The sequence below is a fragment of the Cyphomyrmex costatus genome, unplaced genomic scaffold (assembly GCF_001594065.2).
Source record: "Cyphomyrmex costatus isolate MS0001 unplaced genomic scaffold, Ccosl1.0 scaffold33, whole genome shotgun sequence".
Taxonomy (NCBI): domain Eukaryota; kingdom Metazoa; phylum Arthropoda; class Insecta; order Hymenoptera; family Formicidae; genus Cyphomyrmex; species Cyphomyrmex costatus.
In genome coordinates this window covers 1,095,743-1,119,435 of record NW_017277450.1, presented here as the reverse complement: position 1 = coordinate 1,119,435, position 23,693 = coordinate 1,095,743, and the positions used below count along the sequence as shown (strand labels likewise).

The 23,693-nt window shown below is 35.0% G+C and overlaps 2 protein-coding genes across 2 annotated transcripts in view; both read left to right on the top strand.

The window, feature by feature from the left end:
- Window positions 1–3,753: 3,753 nt before the first annotated feature.
- LOC108775871 (daughter of sevenless) lies at window positions 3,754–7,337 on the top strand. The gene is made up of 7 exons (XM_018542323.1): window positions 3,754–3,865; window positions 4,470–4,598; window positions 4,664–4,844; window positions 5,337–5,618; window positions 5,694–6,452; window positions 6,526–6,668; window positions 6,770–7,337. Exons 1-7 carry the CDS (start codon window positions 3,785–3,787, stop codon window positions 7,010–7,012), a joined length of 1,818 nt encoding a protein of 605 aa, XP_018397825.1. The 5' UTR covers window positions 3,754–3,784; the 3' UTR covers window positions 7,013–7,337.
- Window positions 7,338–11,413: 4,076 nt separating this feature from the next.
- Window positions 11,414–23,693, top strand: part of LOC108775901 (uncharacterized) — a 97,764-nt gene continuing 85,484 nt past the window's right edge. Inside the window, exon 1 of the mRNA XM_018542365.1 lies at window positions 11,414–11,448. The gene's annotated coding sequence lies outside the window, so the exon portion shown is untranslated. The remainder of the gene's footprint in view (window positions 11,449–23,693) is intronic.

The window sequence follows — 23,693 nt, the reverse complement described above, 5'->3', positions numbered from 1 at the left end:
TTTTTACGGTTCTTAACCGGTGGGCGCCTAAACGAAAATGATCAGTCGATTAATTATGAAGTTATTATCGGCGCACGAGGCGTTCTCGCTTACGGCGCTAGATTTGTGGGATTAACATGCAATAGACGAGAACCGGATTTGAATATCGATCGGCACGGTCTACAGCGTCGACCCATTGAATTGCAAATTAAGTGCTATTCCCCGCATTATACGCGACGCCGACATTGCCCTTCCGTCGCGAATTTGCACTTCGGCGCGGACGATAGTATTCGCGCGAAGAAGTAAAATAGACTAAAACGGAAGACGGCACCTCGAAGTACAGCTCAAATACCGTGGAATTTATTACTTCTAGATTAGTCTCTTCTTTCCTTTTTGTTTGAAGTCGAGAAGTTGTGTATAATCGAGCCTTGGAACGACTTTGACTATAAGCTCCAATTAATCGGCGATTCATTTATTAAGTTAATATTTTATTAACGTAGAGAGAGAAAGAGAGAGAAAAGATAGAATTAACGAAATTATTTCATCGTTTAATATATAAAAGAAGAAGATTTAGGATTACGCACTATACGGTTGTAAATTTTATTTTAGACGATTCTGTCGGTCAAATTGATTGCCTATATATATAAAGTTAATCTATTTTAAATAGGAAGTAACTTTAATCTCAGTTTAATATGCTCTTTATCTTTTCTATTTTTTACAATTAAAGAAAGTAAATAGAAAATCAAGTCGAGATAAAACTAATCTATGTTGAAATGGGCATGATAAATGTTGATATAGAGTAGACTTTAATTATAAACAGGACAATTATAGGTCGCGATAACGTCAAAATGACATTAAAGTAACCGTAATCGATGGAAAAGTTTTAATTCTTATTAATATATGTATATGATGAGTTTCTGGTTTTTTTTTTTACTACACACGATGGATTGATTATGTTCCAGATTAGTTTTCATTACTTTTACAAATATACAAAAATGATTAAATAATTTTTATATATTATATATGTAAAAATATATATACATATATATTTTTTATTAACGTCTTTAGAAAATATTTGTAAGGCTGCGTATTAAAAAAATTGTTATAATTACTAATTATAATGTCTTTGGTATTTCAAAGAAAGAAATGACCTAATTGTATGCACTAAAAGTTAATAACCATCTTGGAGCCATTTTGACGTCATGATGACTTTTGTTCTGCTTGGGACATCAAGCGAATCGAATGAATCGAGCAAATAAGTATCACGCTTGTCATTAACTTGGCGGAAAAACGATGTAAAAGAATATGTACAGGGAAATCCGCATATGTTCGGCAACACTCAGCATCTCATGACGAAAGATCGAACGCGTCATTGGAATCTCTGAAATACCGAAGACGGCGCTCACCATACAAGAAAGCGAGACGGGCGGGACAGCGTCGATTCATTCTCGAACGTCGTGAATGCGGCCGCGAGTGATTGTGCGTTCCGCGTGCGAGCGATCGCAATGGCGGACGGCGCGAAGTTGTCGACAATCGACGGCGCGCGACAGAGGCGGTAGAGGAAGATTAAAGATCCTGGCTGTGTCTCAAAATTGACTGCCAGTACTAAAAATTTATAACATAATGTAAACTGTAGTATAATATTTTCAGTGCTGGCAGTAAAGGAACACAGCTCCCATAACGCAGGGTCTGATCACGAGCAATTTTATTGTACTGTCTCTTTGTATAGTATATGCCATCTCATTCTAACTTGTACTATTTTATTCACTCTACTCGTAACTAAAGTTGATAAAAACAACGGGCGAATCAAAAAAGTTTATCATCTCGTGACCAGACTGTACATGGTATAATCCGGCCGTTTTATGTACTCATAGATCGGTATATTTAAGTATAGATTTCTATTTTAAGACCTTCCCAAGTAATGTTTTAAAATATTTTTATGGGTTTCTGATTGTGGTTCACAACATTTTAAGACTGTACTTGAGACAATCTTAAATGTAAGTATCGACTATAAGTATGCGGTATATTCGATAGTCCGTCAAAAAGTCGTTTTATTAGCATCGTAAGATATTACTTAAAACAGTCTTAAAATAAGATCCGACTATGAATACTGGCCTCTAACTGTTTTATGATATTTTAATACAGTATTTAATACATTCTGAAATATAAGGATAATCGCAATTACGAATACCGGTTTATGAATATCGGTCATAGTTGCAGTTATATTAAAAAAAAACCGTCTTAAGTACAATTTTAAGATGTTATAAGTTAATCACAAAACCATGGTATCTTAAAATATTACTTAAGATGAGCTTAAAATAAGAACTCATCATGAATATCAGCTTGCGGATTTCTAGAAAAAACGAAAAAACTAAAACAATTGATTATGTATTAACGGAATGCGAACAAATGCGTGGATCCTCGACGTCTTTCCGCGTCGTTTATTCGCGGACACATTTTCTTTCAAACTGCAGAACAAAAAGTCTTAATGTGTGATATCAAAAAATAATGTCACAATATCTCCAAAATGATTATTAAAAGTCCTAACAAAGTTGACGTTATTTGTCATCATTTTGACGAAATGATATCTTTATCAGTTCGTTAGACGTTTCGATCAATGCAATGCGGTGACTCATTTTAACGTCATCATTCATTTTGTGTGACACGATCATTATTCTACTTGAAGAACTCAGCTGTCTCTTCCAACTAGCGTGCGCAGAATCTTCTTGATTTCCGACGCGACGGCGTCACTTCCGGCGCTAATTCTTTTTTAAATCTTTATTGGGACCCTGCGATGTCGTTTCCTTTAATTTTTCGATTAAAGGAAGTATATATTGAGAAATATATATCAGAGCAACGCGAAAGAGACACTCAAATAAAACGCAAAAGTCATAATAAACTATCATAAAGACGTCATCACGAGATCTTATTTGTCACTCAAGTTCATTTTTAAGTATCAAAAGACATCATGATGATATTCTATGTCTCCATGATATCGTTATGATTTTATTACGATTCTTGTCGATTTCCACGAAAGTAGATAAACTTAATCGCTCTTTAATTTACTTAAAAAATTTTTTGAATTCTTAGAAATACCAAGATAAAAAGTGAAATTAAGATTAAAGTTGCTACCATTTACATCGATAAACACGGGCATTTAGTATTCTTTCTGGGCAACGCCTAATCGAGGGTACGGGCGAGCACGGGGGCCCGTACGTTACTGCGTCGTCGGCTGTCACCGTCAACTGCGCTCCGGAGTATGTCACTTGCGCGAGCCTTGGCACGCGTGGCCACGACGGCGAGTGGTGGCAATTGCAGCATACGCGGCGGACGGGACGAGGCGAGACGGAAAACGGTCCCGTCGCTGTTGCGCGCGTGTCTTTGTACCGAGACTTGCAGTATCCCGTTGCGGCCTGCTCCGGGCTCTCCGTGTTTCTCCGCGTGTCGATGTACCGTCGCGCGTGCGCACGCAAGAGAGACAGACTGCTCGGCATTCGTGAGGAACGGAAGAGGCTGGAACAGACGAGAGAGTCAGCAAAGATCAGGGAAAGGGAGGGGGGCACAGTCGACGTGCGTGAGGGACTGTCGTTCGTTTCTCCGTGTTGCGCCGTTGGGGCCAAAAATAGACAAATGGTCGACGAACGCGTCGTCGTCTCCGTCGTCGGTGGTTCCTCGCGCTTTTTCAGAATGTCCCACACGATACTCAGATCGTAGATCACTCAACGAGCGATCGAGCAATTGAGCGATCCAGAGCGATCGCGCCGTCCTGGCCACCATCGACTATCTCTCCCGGGTGGAGAAAGAGATGGAGGTGCTCAAGACGTCCCAGGAAATCGTCCATGAAGGATGGCTCATCAAATCGCCGCCCACCAAGCTCTGGAGAGCGGTTCGTACTAAATAATGTTAAACAGAACCGCGCGTCGCGCGTTCTCTTATCTACGAGGCTCCCAGACGGAGAGACTAGGTCATTGTTTACGTCCGCCCAGGATTTCCCCGTTTTTTTTTTTTTTTTTATCTACCAGTGAAATCGACTGTGGACTCCTGGGCGTTGTCTAATCTTCCGTGGAAAGCTAAAACATCGGCGACGACTATCCTGGTTCGCTGCGAAAAATATATTTTGGCCTAACCTAATTCTAGAAAATTCGTGGTTTTTCTTATTACTTTTGATTACTTTTGGAACTCGTCTAAAGAGCGTACAAAAGTCAACAAAAGGAAATACTATTTTGAGTCTTGATATCAATAAATAGTTGAATTTAGTAACCAAAAATCATTTTTTTGACTTTTTCTTGACATCAAAATAAAATCATTTTAACTTTTTCTTGACTTGGTGTATTCCTATGTGTTTTCAATAAAAGGGGTTTAACGTTCTTATAATAAATGTGTTTATCAGTTACTCAGACGTTTATTGAAACTTTATTGATAATATTCTAGCTTATTTTAAGTTTGAAACAAAGATAAATAGTCTTATCTCTGATAACTTCTTTTAATAGAGATGGAGAAAACGATGGTTTGCCCTTCGTCATAGTGGAGAGCTGCCTGGTCAATACTTTTTAGAATATTATACAGATAGACGCTGCCGTAAGCTCAAAGGTCGTATTGATCTGGATCAGTGTGAACAGGTATCCATCACATTCACAGAATCTGTTCTTACGAGCTACAAATACTTATTAATACTCTGTCACAGGTTGATGCAGGTCTTCGTTTTGAAAATCGTAAACAGAAGTATCAGTATATGTTTAATGTAAAAACACCGAAGAGGATCTATTATTTAGTTGCTGAGAACGAAGCGGACATGAATAAATGGGTAGATGCTGTGTGCCAAGTTTGCGGTTTGAAGGCCTACACTCAGGACGAGGAACAACAAAGTAATTAGACTACAATCTTGTATTAACTCTCTCAATGCTTTTTATTTAATAACACAAGTTAATCAAATATTGTTCTTTCTTTCTTAGCATACTGTGAATAATAACGAAGATAAAATACAAAGTAGTTTGTATCACTAAAAAAAAGCACTCTTTGTTGCTTATGCAAATTCTTGCTTATTCTTACATAAATACAAAACATGTATATTAAACTTTGGATAGAACCTGATTTCTGGTACAAATATAGATTACGTTTTTTATTTAGTGACAAGTCAACACAATTATTTATTGAATGTTAAGAAAAGTAGAATAATGTATCAACTTGGGTCTCAAAATAAAATTAGTCTATTTAAAATGAGCCTAATATATGTATTAGAAGAAAAAAGTTCCATATCAAATTTAATTGAACTTTGCTTTGATTGGTCAAATTCCAATCTAATCTTAATTTCTAACTTGATCCGAGCATTAACAGCAGGATGTCTCAACTTTTTTTAGTGTTCCAATACGAGTCTCAAGAATCCCCACCTACTTCGCCCACTAGCACGATCTCTGGTCCTTACATTCCTATTAGCGAGTGCATTTCCGGTCGTCGGCTCAATGATACCAGTTCCCTGAGTTCGGCTCTTGGACAGGGACCCGAACATTACGACGCGCCGAGAAGATTGGCACCCTCGCCACCGCGATCACCCACGACAACGGATGCCGAGAGCGTTTTTACCGACGATGAATGGACAACGTGTGTGCCGAGTGCGAATTGGGACACGCTTCCTTCAACGGGTGAATGTTTGGCAATGCGCGTGAGAGATTTAATTAATTTTTCTTATCTTTACTAATTAAATAAAATCGTGACAGGTGATTCGCGACAACCTCATGGTCCGGCTGATCATGAGATTGGCTCGTGGAGTGTAAAGAAACGCTTCGGCAAGCTCAGGATTGTCGATTCTGCAATACCACCAGCCGTGGAGAAATTGCCAGCACCGCCCAGACCACCGAAACCGCCTCATATGTTACCTGAAAATCCTGGTCACAACTACCTGAATCTAGATGGTGCTACCGAAAGCTCGAAACCGAGCACTCCGGCGACGCCGGCGCCGACGACGCCTGCTGCCGCTATAACAACGACAACGGGTGCCGTGACCGATGAGTCATATGATTTTCCTAGATCTCATCAACCACAAGCGGCACAAACAACCGTCGAGAGTAATACGGCAGCGATCGAACAGTCGTCGAAACATTTCTACTCAAACGCTGCACCGAGTACCATCAATGACGAGACGCAGAATGTGTTCCGCTATGATTTCCATGACGTCGAGCCGTCAAGTCCGCGCTCTGAAAACTCGACCACGACATACTCGAATTTATCGAGTCCTGTCGTACGAGATGCTTGTTCGAGCGGTGTACCAACTACCATGGCGCCACCTCCGCCTATGGTGTACAGAGAGTTAAAGCCGGGCAGGAAAACTAGTGACTCAATGTCTATCGTAAGCAATGAACCATCACCGGGTCCGACAATAGCACCATATGATGTGAGTTCCGCTGAACATTCTCCAGCCGAACCGCCGACCATCAACAGGAAGTTGAAGCCATCATTGAATAAATCACCAGTGGAAGGTAGGCTTTTCTTTGTCTACTTTCTAAGTATGTAATAAGAGGAATATGTTCAACATGTAATATTTCTCGATAGCACCTCATCTACAATTAGCGTCTCCACCTGGAAGAGGAAGGATACGGGCGGCACCCAGTCCGACACCTCCGTCGCATGTGCATTCGATACGTCATCAATCGACGTCAGATGAAGACAGTAACACATTCGAGGATAGAGAAGAGGTTTGTAGAGCGATTCTAAGAATCGTTTGTAATCTTAGTCGTTACATATGACGTGGCAGTCGTGGCATGATTTTATCCGCTATGCGTAATTTGATTTCCAGATATACTATTATCAAGATCATAACACATTCATTCCGGCGTCTAATCGCTTAGTAGTGCTGCAGTATCTGGATCTCGACTTAGAAACGACAGAGAGCTTTAATTCCTCAACATTACCTCCCGCGCAGCCCCTCCCAAATACGACTGTGTACAAAACCGTGGATTTCGTGAAGACGGAAGCTTTTAATCGTACTCGGCAGCGAGTGGAGGAGGAGAGAAAACTGTGCACGGATGAGTTAACGTAGGGAGTGAACTTGTATTATACGAACCATAGATAGATCATATGAATGTTAAATAGTTTAAGTAATGTGTGTGGACTTTTTGTTATGTTATATAGACGAAAGAAAGGATTTTGTTCTATTTTAAGCACATTAGAATAGTACTGCGTGAGAAATACAGACGAACTTGATCGTGGTATCGACGCAGTACTCACAGAAAAACAGCGTTCACCGCTTTACGAAGTATATCGTTTTATTCTTTACGTAGCGGCGGTTAGCTTCACAAATTGGCTATGCAATTAGAAGAGGGAATCGGATTGAAGTATTGTACAGAGCAATGTAAAACGGACCAAAAATGAGATAGAGTGACAAACAGAGTTGTTTGAAGAAATATCTTCAAGGAATTTCTGATTGTGGATAAGAGCAAAGTATTATTTGATTCATAAAGATTTTCTCATATTTGGGTATAATATTTGGGTTTTACATATTAGTGGTATGTAGGGTCAACGTACGTGGGGCATTTTTATCATCAACTATGCGCAACGAATAACTAAATCTGTAATATTGTCGGTTTTAAAAGATACCCTATTTTTAGCGTTAGATATGAATAATATATATTATATAATATTTTTTTATCCGAAATCCGTATTACCAAGGCGATTAGATTATATTTACAGTACACGTTACAAAAATAATTGATTATACTGTATTAGTATTGAAAATAATATTGGATTTTAATACGTAAATATCAGATTTTATTATGTAAACTTTTTTATCTCAGAACTTTTTTTAATTTAACATTTATACATAGATTAATGTATGCCTTGGTTTAGATCTCATAAAAGTTATCAAGAAAATAATATTAAAATTGTATTGTTATTTTATTTTACAATTTACATTTTAATTATTCTTTCATGAAACGTTCATGGTTGAATTACTATTTTAGTACCTTATGACTATTCATGTAAAAACTGTTTTTGATTATAGAAACATAATCATTGACGAGATTGAAAAAATTACACAAAGATTTTATAGTTAATATTTTATCATCTATAATTATAAATGTACAAATCATAAAATATATACATATATATCTATAACAATTCTGTTACTTTATTTAAAAATTAGCATTTTTAATTATCTGTATTTAGTTCCTTTCAAATTCATTTCCTTCCATAATTAAGACAATCTTTAATAAAATAATTTGTGCTTTAAACTGAATTAATTAAATTAAATGAAATTGAAATCTTATAAAGTTTTAATTAAAATTTTTATTTCGTAATTTTGATTTCGTAAAAATTGATTATTTTGATGAATTTATATAATTAAAATAAGTACATTAAATTAGTATTCATAATAATTGTATTTTGAGAAAAATTGTAATTTTCATCAAATTAAGAATTTTGTTACTGATTTTTTAATAAATTATAAAAATATTTTTTTTAATTCGATTTTTGATTAATTACGGTTATATGAAATTTCGCAATTCTCGACATTTTCATTATTAGTTTGAATTTTTATTGTAATTTTAATTCCCGAATACTATAATATAATGAGTGAAATTGCGCAGTTTTGTTCGTCTGATGATGGTCGATGTAATTTTGCCACACGATAATCTGACAATAAATAATCTGAGAAAAATGTAATTAAGCACTCTCTTATCATTTTATAACATTGTTTCACTTTTATGAAATATTATATATATATTATTATAAATAAAAATATATTACATACATTGTTAAATTTGATTTTATATTCTCTTTAATTAAAAATTAAAGCTATTACTTTAATTCTAACTAAAATTTCATCTAGTAAAAGCAGATTAATCAGTAAAGACCCTCATCTATTCCTACCTCTATTTCAATCGGCGGTCCACTTTTTTTTTTATAGGTAGGATTTTTGTGGAAATTCAGTTCTAAAATCTATAAACAGCTACATTTTATCAATTTCTTTTTAGAAAATTGTCGAATTCTTAATCCGAGAAAAGTAATAGATAAATTATATTCAAATTTACACTGCAATACGAGATTTGTTGAATTATATAAGCAACAAGTTAAAAAGATTTCTATTTGATAAACTTTGTACACAAAATAGTATATATTCAACTTTTTTATAAATTCTTGCATGCCTTTGAATCACAATGACGATTATAAATTGTCTAGGGTTGAATATTCGCATAATTTTAGCCGATCTGTCTTAAAATAATAAATCTGCTGTGAAGCATCTATCCTTATAATGTTCCTAAATCTTATTTGAAATAAAATGAAATAAAATAATTTCACGTACACAACAAACACCAATATAATGCGTAACAAAATTATAACTTATTATCCGATGTCTTCTCTTTCTATATATACGATATTCATAGTCCATTTTTACTAAGCCATCTTAAGATGTTAATGCGGCTCTCTGCTTGGTTCATAGCATCTTAAAACTTAAGACGGTCTTAAATATAAGATCCAACTATTGCCTGGTTTATGCTTCGGTCTTAAGGTCTTAATCCTAAAATTCAGCCAATAGAGTTCAAATTTCGGTTAGAACTGGCAGCTTTATTGGTTGAATTTTAGGATCTTGGGATTAAGACCTGAAGCATAAACCAGGCATATATCAATACCACTCCATAAATTTTGACTTAAGATGAATCACAGCTCACGAAATACCCACTTTCCGATAAATAATTAATTGCATTTAATTGCATTCGTATTTACATTGACTATTTGCGAAGAATGATAGCATTTTCAAGAGTGACAGCACGAAAAATGTCGAAACAGTTCAGTTCGCGCCTGTTACCTGTTTGCCCGAGTCACGATGCTACGTCACGAAAAAGTGCCTCCCTGCGTACGCTGCGCATAAACAAACATCGAGGTCAGCGGCTGCGGTTAGTCTCTTTGAAATATTTAACTTTATAAAACGAATTCTTTATATGTAAGCGAATATGGCATACACTGTATTCTGAGTAATTCAAAGCACTTCCGATAAATTATTCAAAATCTTTATTATACGTTCGAGGTTTAAACATAATCAAATTTATTCTCCCTGTTTGATTCAAAGGATATCCAGGCAAATTAATTTACGACTTTACTAGAGTTTTATACCACGAGTCAATAATAGGGATAATACGATTGTAAAGAATAAATCACATGCAAATTTATATCGTTAGAATACAACGTACGTGCAGGTGATTCTTCATATAAAATGAACAATTCTACGAAAGACACGAGACGGATATTAAGCTTGAACATTTCTTGCTTTTTATTACCAGTTTTTGCCTCTTATTCTGTTTTTCTTATTTTCTGTTCTCGAGATAAAAGTTGACGAACTTCGAAATAGACAAGAAAATAAGATTGTCGATAAAATAAAAATATAAAGAGGGAAAAAGATAAGTGAGATAAAACAAGGTAAAGAAACAGGAAGCAAAGAGTATATACTGTAGATCGGGTTTTATTGAGAACGATTTAATGTAAGAGAGAATGGTTTTCATCACTTAAACCTTGACAAAGAAAAGTCGGAGTAAGTATAAGTCGATCGAATGTATAAAGGCGAGAGTAAAACAGAAGTGCAAACAAAGCTTCTATAGAGGAAACAAAAATTGAAACGGCGAAAAATATAAAAAAAAACGTAAATATCTTTTTTATAATTTATTGTCTCAATTTTTGAAGATTTATTTACACTTTTTTGTTACTATCTTACGTTAACATCTACTATGTTAAGTAGTAAAAAAATCAAGATGTTGAATTGGCTACTGCTTACATTATGGCCTTACGAACTCGTATCTACTGTAATTGGTCAATTTGTTGACTGCTTACATTTTCCTGCTCAAGTTTTGTTTATGTACCGTGGTCCTTAATGTTACGGCAATCCTGTACTCAGAGACCTTTACTCCAAAAGCAACGCAAGCGAGAATGTCCGGCCGAGCGGCATACGAAGATCGGCCGCGCTCGGCTATTCCCGTCTACGTTCGTGCTTCGCGCCGCCGCCGCCGCCGCCGCCGCCGCCGCCACTGTCGTTCGCGCTCGAGACTATCTCCGCCCTCCGCCGTAGTTCGTGCAACGACCGCCGGGCGCGCTGGTAACGTTTTACCCCGCCGGTCCCACTCCATGTTTCATTTGGTTTCATTTGCGCGTCGCGTCGTTCCGTACAAGCGTTCGTTCTCCTTGCGTCGCGCCGTCGCGTTACGCGATTTCGCACGTCTCGTCTCGCGAATACGAAACGGCCGCAACAGTCGCGCGTCGCGGCGCGACAAGTTCGCGTGTGTGTATCGCTGTTAATCTGGTGCCGGCTATTGCGAATCCTGTGAAATAATCTGTGCCTGACTTCAATTGGATCGGCTGAAGGAGTTCTTTTTCGGAGTTGTTCGAACTGTTCGGAGTCTTTGTAAGAGACGTGAACGGAGTAGCCGAAGGATCTTGGCTTCGTCTCACCAGAAATATCATTGCTGTTCGGAGATTTATTGGATTTTCAAGGTAAGTGCGTGTGCATGTGTGTTGTGCGTGGAGCGCGTCGTAATTTCGGAGTCCCTTTCGGCCGCGTTTCCTCGCTCTCGGAGCAGAGCCGCTACCACCTGTTGGCCGTGGAAAAGTGCAACGACTCGTAACGACCGATGCCTCAAATCGTCTATTGGACGCGCCCGATTTATTTAATTGCGGATACGATTGTGAGTTTCGGAGCTCGGGTTGAGTATGGTTTTTGATATCGGCTGCGCTTGTATAGTAATAATCGTTGCCGGAATCCGGTTTCCTTCGGCGAAAGGACATCATCCGCCATAATTTTTGAGATTAGAGGATTGTTAAGAACATTTAAAATCAAGCGAAAAAAGACGACTGGCTATTTATCTAAAAATTAATTCATGAATTTGTGTTTAACTCCAGCAATCATTTGAAAGCCACAATTGATTCGTTATATGAGAAAATTCTGCGTATCTCCTATTTATTAAAGAAATCCGTAAATTAGATTATTCAGTAGAAATATTTTACAAAAAAGAATATATAATCACTTAATATTTTTGTTTTATTTATATGATCTTATTTATGTGATTAAAATTTATAAATTCAATAATTTAAAAGCCAGACTCTTGTTGTAATATTTAAGTAAACATTGTTTTCAATTTATTTTAAAAAGTCCTTAACTCTCAGATTAATTCAATAAGACTTTTATGAAAGATAATTAAAACTTAGCATCTTCAATTCTTTACTTTATTTACAGTTTTTTTTTAGAGTTTACGGTGTTATTAATTTAAATTCGTTCAGATTAATTAAATTCATAGAAATATCTTAAGAAAGATAATTGCTTAACATCTTTAATGTTAATAATTTTATGTATATAGTTTTACGGATATTAAATTTAATAATTTAAAAACTATATTCTTGCTTTGTTACTTAATAAGAAAATAACGTTTTTAATTTATTTAAAAAAATCTTTAACTTAGTTTAATTTAATAGAAACATTTCATAGGAAACAATTGCTTATTAATATCTTACATTTCTCTTTACTTGCACTGTTAAATTTGCACTGTATGTATAAACTTGCAATGCAAGTAACCTGTTCCTACATAATTATATCGGTATTTTATACTAAAACAATGGTTCTATTCTTAACGCTATATAGTGTAACACTATTATCTAAATTTTGAACTGTCTAATTCCATTGCCTTAGTATAACATAACGATATAAATATTTAGTAAGAGCAGTGGTGATTTTAATTAATGGATCAATTCTAAACACAATCATAATACTCGTAACTTATTCGCGTAAAACTTATAAGAACTTATGAATAGTATTCTAATTTTATGCGTATGTATTGTAAGACGTACTATTGTTAGTAAATATATACAATTTCTTGTGTAAAAATCTTATGGCTAGTAAAAGAAACTGTCTGTAAAGATATTGTATAAAAGTACAAGCACTTAAAAGTTCTTATAAGTCTTACGAGAATATATTACGAGTCTGCTTAGAACTTAGGCATAAGTTTTTGGCATTATAGATTTAATAATGTACAAAATCAATAATTTAGAAGCCAAAATCTTGTTTCACGTTATCTGAAAAACTTCTCTAATTTATATAAAAAGTTTTTAATTCGGATTAATTTAATAGAAATATTTTATGAACAATCACTTTTAACTTTTCTCTTTATTTGTTGCGATAAGCAAAAAGTCTCACTATGTTATTTAAAAAAAAGCTTTAACTCTAATTTATTTAAAAAATTTTGTATTCAGAGATTAATTTAAAAATTAATTCAATATAGAAATATTTTGTGAAAGATAATCATTTTTCTTTATTTTTGTGACTTTTAAGTTAGCATAATAAATCACTTTTGGAAAGGGCGTATTTCAGACGGAATAAGAGCTTGCTGGAAATCTTAATTTTAATTGAATTTAATTGTACTGAAGCGAAGTGCGAATACCGCTGAAAGTCGACGATGCGATTCGAGATACTAGAAATATCTCGAGCGTGCACGGCGAGCATTATATTACACTCGACATTTATTTAATTTCTCGGTAGGACGAGAACTATCGGTCAAGGATTACACGAACCAGCAACAAGATACAGTTAGAGGAGGAAAATTTTACGTTCCTCCGCAATTGATTCGTATCCGTTTGTTCCAAATTATTGTTATACACAGAAGAATGTTATTCTATTTTTATAAGAAAACAAAGAAAAATAACTATACCGAATTTACTTTCTTTTTTTTTAAAGAACGATTATCTTTAACAAAGAATATGTTCTTGATAATAATTTTAAAATATACTCTTATTACAAATTTTTTATATTATAGAAAAGAGGAATATTATGAAATTGATTGAGAAAAAGCGAGATTTTGTATAACAGTCAGAATTTATTTTAATAATTTTGATTGTAGTGTTAAACTTACTAGATGGATAGAGGATTTAGAATATATTTTAAATAAGTTTGACGTGTGTGATGATTTGCAAATATATGGATTTTTGAAATACTTGGAACGAGTAATTGATTGCGTACAGTATAATATTTTTCTGTGTATAAAGAATAACGGAATTCTGAGGGGCGCGAATCTACGAAAGGCAGCTCGGAAAGGAATTATATGATATTGCGAGAATAACACAACACGATCGCAATTACGTTCCTGTGATTTTTCTGTCAGCATTTCTCTCTCGAATTGTGAATTCGACGTTGTTTTCGCGCGTCCGCTCGGTGAAGCGAGGCTGCTGGTGCGCTTCGCCGAAGCGCGCATCGTCGCTTGATGTTTGTTTTCATCTCGTTTATTCGCGGAATTTTTGAAACGAGTCTTCTCGGTGAATATTCTCTGATTCTCTCTCGTCCACGTATTCTTGGCCACGACGTGTAAAATCTCCCTCGAGATGCGCGCGCGAAATGGATCCAACTTCGCGAGCTGAATTTCGTCTCGCGAGGTAAATTCCGTTTGCTTTCGCGAGATACTCGTTTAATTTGAACTACATTGAGGAAAAAAATTAGTTTAGTTCGCCTTTATTTCTTTCGTTTGAAAATGTATATGTATGTAGGTATTTAAAATAATGTGGATATACAACTTTTTTTCTTAAATGTGTAGTTAGATTCCTCCCTGCTCGTATTTTTCTTCGTAACTTTTATCTGTCAGCACTCTGGAGTTATTTTTCTTTCGCTGAAAAAAGTTTGCTAATATTGAGAAAAACTTTTGATGGAAAATGGACGAATGAGAAGATTCTGATTACATTGATCAGAATTCTGGTTGTCTCTTTCCTTAAGCCGTAATCACACTAGCGATTGCGCGATTGTGATTGATGATTGAGGATTATTTCTCAACCAATCGGAACGAAGTAATCGGTGACTGCTTTGCTCTGATTGGTTGAAAAGTAATCCTCAATCGTCAATCACAATCGCTCAATCGCTAGTGTGATTACGGCTTTAGATAGGTTATATATGTATATAGACTAGATAGATCTCTGGTTGTATTTTATAAGCCAAAACCTTTTTTAATCATCAGAATCCCAATTAGAATGCAATTAGACCCATTTTCCAATGTATATATTTTAAATACTTCAGCAAAATATATTGTCTTGGTTATTATTACTAGACTTTTTTGTTAGTGTTCGAAAACGCTGAGACGTCGATTATTTCTTCGACGAAACGTCAAAACGGTACGAGACGTGATTCATCGAATCTCCGGTCGTGAATTTGGATCAAGCAATGTGTTTATGAAACACGCGTTGCAAAAATACGTCGTGCGAAATGCTTAATTAACGTTTACGCGCGTGACTGATGGCAAAGATCGTACCGACGCGACGGCCCGTAGCGGCAAGGCTGTTAAAATCGCGCGAATGATAGTTTAATTTGTCGTAGACGGCCGGCATGCGATTCGTTCTGCGAAAATATTTGCGTTTACCGTACTCGCTTCGAGTGGTGCGTCTCGAAATGCGGCTTGAATATTTCTGGACGCTGTAAAATATCGTACCGACGTTGATTCTACACCTAAATTACATACAAAAATGACGACCTTACATCATCGTTCATTACGATAAACATCATAATGATGTAATTGTTTGTCCAAGAATTTACTTATCAAGATAATCTTTGAATCTGATAAAGTCGTTATTATTTTTTTATCAAGCAATATGCATATATAAATCAAATTTTTCAATAAGTACTCAACTGAGAATACCATTAGAATATACGAAATTAACATTAATAGGAATTTACTTGTTTTAATTACTTAAATTTTTGAATTTTTCATTTGTGAAAAGAAAGGAAAACATCGAGGAAAACAGGAAGAAAATAAAATAAAATTATATGTATTATAAATATAAAGAGAAAATATTCATAGTTCTATATAAATTTCTATTTAAAAACATCTATTTTTACAGAATATATTTGATATGAGGAAACAAAGAACATATATTTGATACCTTTTTCTAAAATATAAAATTTTTATTTAATTTTCATTCTCTCATAATGTTCATATACATGGCGGAGAAACGGCATAAATGATAGGAAGAAGTAGGTAATTAGCGCGTATCTTCGCGTCGATATCGTAAGAAAGAAAAATTGCAAAGTAGGAATAAATATTTATAAACGCGTGCATACCTTTGGCGGCGGCGACGACGATGTCTGATTATGAAAATAAATTTTACAAACGTGGATCTCCAGAACGTAAAAGGCATTCGTAAATTACAACGCGTAATCGCAGTGGGTTCAGTTACAAGGTTACGTGATCGCTCCTCTGACCGATAATAATGAGTCGTTACGAAATCAGCGATTTGCGGGATTGGCACTAATGCGTGCAGGCATTTGTTGATCCCGCTCGGGCGCGCCGGTTTTTATTGTAATATAAATTCCGGAACGTATTACGTCGCCATATCAAAGAAACATAGAGAGAGAGAGAGAGAAAGAGAGGAGAGAACGAAAGGGAGAAAGAGAAATTGTCACGTGAACACGACTGCCGAATTTACATTTGTGATTGAAATCGCTGCACGATGTAAAGTGTATCTCAAAAAACGCATTCGTACGTAACGTAGAAAAAACGATTTTTTGCTGAAGTATATCTAAAAATTTAGGTATAGGTGCAGACCATGATTTCGTTGGACCAACCAAAATAATTTTGATGGGAAATTCAAACATGACGAGTAATATTCAAAAAATATTTGAATTCTCTACAAGCATCTTAAATGTCTCGTACACAATTATTCTAATAATTCATCAAAATCATTTTCAGATTTGCCTGCTGATTCTGTATCTATAGCTTTAGATTTAGATACTTCAATTAAAACCTTTTTTTCCGTGAAATTTTTTTTCTTTTTTTAAATTACCGTCGACTTGATCCAAGACTTGATCCTGTTATCTATTGAATTATTCGAATCTATTTGATAGGTATATTTTATTTTTTGATAATATTTTATATTAAAAAAATTTTTTTATTTACTATAATATTTATTGATTTCGTTAATGTATGTTTTCTATGTGTTTTTTTTATTTTTAATCATACTAACTCTAAGGACAAAAAAGAGGATTTTGTTAAAATATTTAAAAATTTAGCTAGATAGATTTTAAAATAATTTTTGTTCGACCATCAAAATAATATTATGTAGAATGCTTAAATTAATTGCGGCATTGTTCTTTATACTTGATTTCCTACATTATTATTCTGTCCAACAAAATTATTTTCACTTCTGTATTCAATTAAATCTTTAAATATTCTAGCACAAAATTGTTTTTTCCATGATCGATACAGATTATATAATAAAGAGACCATCAAGGTTAAACAAAGTAAAGCGCATTAAAAAAGATAGTGTTACAAATGAGTTAAATATTACGAAAGATTAGATATAACGTCATGCTTAATTAATAATTCATCAACACGATTAATTGATAATTCATCATGCATTCGGTTTGCGTTTTATTTCAGTCATATCGGAGGTAGATGAAAATTGAAAATAGCCAAAAGATTCATTGTTATGTAGAGAATTATTTTAAGAGAATATACTTCGCGAGGACGAGATAATTTAATACAATCTTTTTTATCTTTTTCTATTCCTCCCGCGAGTGTTCGAAGCGGACGAAGTCTGTATGATGATGAAACGTGAAAGCGGTAGACTACTCCTGCCGACTCTTTTGGGGCTTCAGCGCGGATGGTGCGGGTGGTCGTTGTGTTGCATCCGAACAATGAATTACGCAACGTACGGCGCGTTGGAATACGCAGCCGTCTTCCTCTCTCTTTCTTCATTTGTCTTTTTCTGTATTCCTTGCTCTCTCGCTCTTTTTACAGGCGGCCAGGCAGGCAGGCGCGTTCGAACCGATATTACACGCTATTATTACGAGGTATACGCGCGCGTATCATTGCATTAGACAGGAAACGCGAAGAAGAGTCGTTGTGTCGACCCGGTTTAGGCGTGCCTCGACCGCTAGAATGTTAGGTGAGAAAAGCAGAACGCCTCTGAAATGTCAAGCACAAACGGTGCTGGTGAACGGATGCACATTACACATCTCTTGTGCTAGGCTTAGAGATCCTCAAGTGAGAGATCGGTCAATTTCTGATTGGTCTACTTTAATCATATTTGTTTAGCTTAAGATTAAATAGTAGATATAAAATAGAATGAGATACGTGTGAATATCTCATTCTATCTTATGTATAATCTATTTTATTCTATCTAAGAAATTAAAAAGCCAATTAAGAGTCAACGCGGATATTGATGCGTAATACCTTTTATTTATAATTGGCGCTCCATTGGCTTTTTAATTTTTTTTTATTATTAGATTTATTTTTAGAATCTTATACATATGTATTTCGATTTAAATTGTATCTAATCGAAATCTAAGATTCGAAAAAATATGATATGGACCAAACGTATAGTAGTATCCAATCTCTTACTTGAAAATCTCTATACGATATCCCGTTGTATTCCACATTCACGTCGCGTAGTGTTTTATCACTATTTCGTTGCCTTCACTATTTCGGTATCAATAAAATGGAACCCGCTCTCTACACAAAGCTTCAATATCGTGACACTGTAGTTTAGTAGTATCACGATATAGTCGAGATCCTGAATTAAAAAAAGATACCCAATCCCTGTACCGTAATCTCTTTCTACGATCCCTCGATACCATAGATTTCTATTTGTATTGTCTTCTTTGACCTCACGAATCTTTGGTAGCGAGGATTCTTAGAGTCTATCGACCTTCGGTTTCTCAGTTTTTTATCTACATGCTTAGATCTTTTATAGACCTCAAATATACCACAAATTCTTGATTTTTATTTTTATACATTTTGGATTTTGTAAAGATCTTTGTCGCGCGTTTTTATATTTGTTGATTTTTACTTTTTTTAACATATTTTTTATTCTTATAAAAATATCCTCTTTTAATTATGCGTAAATTAATTTCCGTGTACTTTAAATCTCATAAATTTTTTTGTTACAAATTTTTATCTTTATCAGTATTTATGTGTGCTCTTTAATAATAAATCTATTTTTATATATATCTTTAATTTCTTTCTTTGATGTTATATTATAGATAAATATATTTATTATTTTTTAATTCCATAGATTTTTAAATCTTGTTTTTTTCGATGAATTTTTATTAAGTACTGGTCTTTTTATTCTATAGCAAATGCTTATTCCTATAAGTATCTTTAATACAAATAATATTTTTTGATAGTAGGAATTATATTATTATTATAGATATTATCTTCGAGTTCCTCGATTCGCGAATTTTCACTGTTAATTCATAATGTTAAATTACATATCTGTAATTTGAGTTATTTTTAATCATTTTCATTCATTATTTTTACTCATGTCATTAATTTAACTGAAATAATAAATGAGTTAAAATAAATCAAGAAAATGTACAAAGAATTTAGTTTATTGCAAGTACATACGTTAATATGCACGTGTTAATATACTCAAGAGATTAAGTTACCATTGGTCCTTTGATATCTAACGGTATTTATTTACACGATTTCCGGATCTCACACTATCACGTTTCTTTTTGCTAATGTTGAGAATTCAGAGATTCAGAGTACAGGATTTCCGGTAAATCAAAGACTGTTGTACGAGGGGTTTTATCATTTATAGCAATCGCGTAGATTCTCTTTGTCTTGTAGATCTCTCGTATCGTTCATGCACATTTCTGCATGTATCTAAATCCATGATAGCTTAGAGTGTTTTATGCAAACGCACGCGAGCATGTCTAAACTTTGCTCGATGGTATCATCGTTCGTTTGAATTCCGGAGCAGGCCGCGAGGCGATAAACACGCGGGAATGTCGTTAACGACACCCGGTCGTTTCGCGCGTCTTTTGTACATCGTCGTGCTCGTAAAAAAGTGCACGTTGTCCTTGTCATTTGCCACCAGTTTCCATCTACGGGCGGGAAAAAAGAGGACCAGGGTTAAAAGCGTAAGTCTTTCGCCGATTCTACCATCCACTGCAGGTCATAATTAATCGTATTTTTGTCGCAACTTTGAAGGCTGTAAACCATTTCTGTTTATACTTGAGGCAATGATCTAACTTCTAGCTTGAACATCGTTGACTTTAACATCGCGTAATCGTACGTCGCTTGTTCGATAACGATCGCGAGGCGCAATTAAGGAGATTAACGTCTTCATCGCATGGCTTTTTACCGTGATTCAATGGCATCTGTAACCCGTTATTACGCGTCGCAATTATATTATAATACAACTTGCAGCTTAGGAGAAAGCGTGACAACTGGAAAAAATTACTATTCATTCAGCGGATAAAGTCGTAAATATTAACTTATAAAATTACTGTTGTGACGGATAATATTTTATTCTATATTATTAAAGAGCGCATATTTTATTTGCCAGAAAATTAAGTTAATTTATCTGCCTCTTTCATGAAACATTGGTTTTATTGCTGTATATTTAAAAAGTGTTATTTTTTTATAGACAAAATAATGTTCCTACACGAAAGATGATTTTGTTGGACATCACAGAATAATTATATAGGATGCTTAAACTTGTTGCTAGAATGTAGTCAAAACTTTTTGCAGCATTACTCATGTTTCAGTTTCCTACATAATTATTTTGATGGCTCCAACAAAATTATTTTTTAATCTGTATCTAGATAAGTTTGTAAAATTTTTTCTGCAAAATTATTCTTTTCATGCAGATATAGATCTGAAAATTAGTTTTTGTTGGACTATTACAAAGGATTATTTAAACATTTTGAAAAGCTGTGCTTTCCAAGGCGGCCGGCATGTTTGGTTTGAAATAATATAAGTCGCCGCATATGAATGGTGTTTTACGCTAGGAGGCATTTTTTGTTGGCAACACTGACGAGGCCTCCCCACTACTCTAATTTGACTGTAGCAGTTAGTTCTCAGTATTATAATTTCCGTTATGTATGTTGTAAGATAGCCGATTCAACACGTCGGTTGATTTTGTAAGATGCTGCGAGCAAGGCAGCTATCATCATATTCTAAATAAAGCAGTTCTGTTCTACAGGAGAACGAACGACGCGAGTTGTGAAATTATTTTAATCCTCGCGCATATACAGGTTGCTCGTCGTCATGTTTGAGTTTTCTACATAATTATTTTGACGTTCCAACAAAATTATTTTCAGCTCTCTGTATTTAACTAAATTTTTAGATGCTTTAGCAAACTCGTTCTTTCCATATACTTAATTCGAAAGCGTCTACTCTCTAATAATGCACTTCTTGCCAAGACGTGACGTCTCGGCTTTTATTGGGCGCAGGTTGATTCGTCTAAGCGGCGTTTACTTAACGATCGTGCACACGCACGTTCTCGGTAGGGAAGCCTTGCTGCAGGTAACCCAGGTACCATGGAATTCATCGTCGCGCCATCCGGAGCGACATCGTTAGTACGAACAGTAAAATAGAACACGTAGCTCAAAGAAGTTATCATGGATCGCGATCGAACCAATTCGAGGATCTACCGCGAGTAGACACGCACAACTTGTGCCCTCGTCTCGGTATATACGGCTTTTCTCCGATCGAAACTGGTTCGCGGATAAGGTCTTTAACCTTACGCTAGCCGCCAGGTTTGCTGCTAGAGGTGGTTCTAGAAGAAAGGGAGGGAGATAACGCGGCTGATGACGATGACGACGACGTGCTGGCCGTGATGGTGGCGACGGTAATGATCACATACTATTGCTTAGCTGACGTTACATACACGTGCTCTTACCACGTTCGTCGTTGTTGTCAGGATTTATACGGTCGGTTATAAAATAATTTAAGCATAGCTACACCGAGAATCCTCCTGCATAATCCTCATTCGTTCTATAAAACGTAGGAATTAGGAAAAATCTGCGAAAAATGAACCCTGCAAGAAGAAAGATTCCAATTAGGATATCTACGAGATGAAATTTTATAGAATTACCGCGAATATGATTTCGATGATATTGCATAATACTAAATAATCGGAGCACGAGAAAATCAAGATCTATGCCGCAAACGGCTCGTGAAAATGAGAACTTATGCTCGTGGTGTTTGGATGACGCTTGATCTACTTTAGTGTAACAAAGGACGAGAATTAGTTTACGTTAAGAATTCGCGGAATGATAGATAGAAATGAAGAGCCACTAAAGATTTATCGTGCAAAAATTATCAGAATATTAAATGTTAACTAATGATTATATAGAAATTTATATTGAAAGATGAATTTCGTACAATATACAGTAAAAAATATTTTATTTTTATGTTAAAATCGGTCCACTCAAGTCCCTTGTTAAAATCTTATAAATTTTTAACATTTACGAATTATTACCCAAGTGGGAATTGAATACCGGCGAGATACTGGCCCTGTACCAACTTTTAGTATTCAGTACCGGCGTGATATCGGATGCCAGTATTGGTATTGTACTGATGTAATACTGCATCCCATGGGATGATAGCAACGGGCCAAAACTCGAAATACAGTACTCTTATGGTACGGAATTACGGTGTCGTAATGTTTCTAAACGTCGGTACCATTATAGTACGGTATTACAATACGGGATTACAGTACCACAATAATACCGAAAATCAGTACACATATTGTACCTAATGCAGTAACAATATTATGCCAAAAATGGTTACCGAATCATAATGCTGCAGCAGTACTAACAATGAGAAGTCAGCATTCCTAAATGTGAATTTTGATAAAATCATTATTGCATTCGTTTGTCCACTGTTTGTCCACGTTTGTTCACGCGTTATTTTCATTTGTCCACCATATTATTATTACATTTTTCATAATAATAAAAAATAATCACTTGGGGGTACTATAATTTTTTTTTGTGTATAACTTCTTTTTGGAGGGTGGACAAATGAAAATAACGGGTGGACAAACGTGGACAAACTGTGGACAGACAAACGTATGCAATAATGATTTTCAAAATTCGCATTTAGGAGTGCCGACTTCTCAGAGCTGCTCTGAGAATTCAGCATCCCTAAATGTGAATTTTGATAAAATCATTATTGCATTCGTTTGTCCCCTGTTTGTCCACGTTTGTCCACCCATTATTTTCGTTTGTCCACCCTATTATTATTATATTTTTCATAATGATGAAAAATAATCACTTGGGAGTACTACAATTTTTTTTTGTGTATAACTTCTTTTTGGAGGGTGGACAAATGAAAATAACGGGTGGACAAACGTGGACAAACAGGGGACAAACGAATGCAATAATGATTTTATTAAAATTCACATTTAGGGAAGCTGAATTCTCAGAGCAGCTCTGAGAAGTCGGCACCCCTAAATGCGAATTTTGAAAATCATTATTGCATACGTTTGTCTGTCCACAGTTTGTCCACGTTTGTCCACCCGTTATTTTCATTTGTCCACCCTCCAAAAAGAAGTTATACACAAAAAAAAATTGTAGTACTCCCAAGTGATTATTTTTCATCATTATGAAAAATATAATAATAATAGGGTGGACAAACGAAAATAATGGGTGGACAAACATGGACAAACAGTGGACAAACGAATGCAATAATGATTTTATCAAAATTCACATTTAGGGATTCTGACTTCTCACAATAAGTATCAGTACTGATTCTGTATTAATAATATTATAACACACACAGTACTAGTATTGTATAAAAAATCCGTACTACTTCTCTTATATTAAAATAAATTTATCACAACAAATATAAATCAATCGTAACAAATACGTTTTTCACAGTCAAAAGCATGAGATGTTTTAGGTTAACTATAAAAATAATTGAAAAAAAATCATGATTAAAAATAAAATTATTCAATATAATTTAAAATAATTATTAATAATA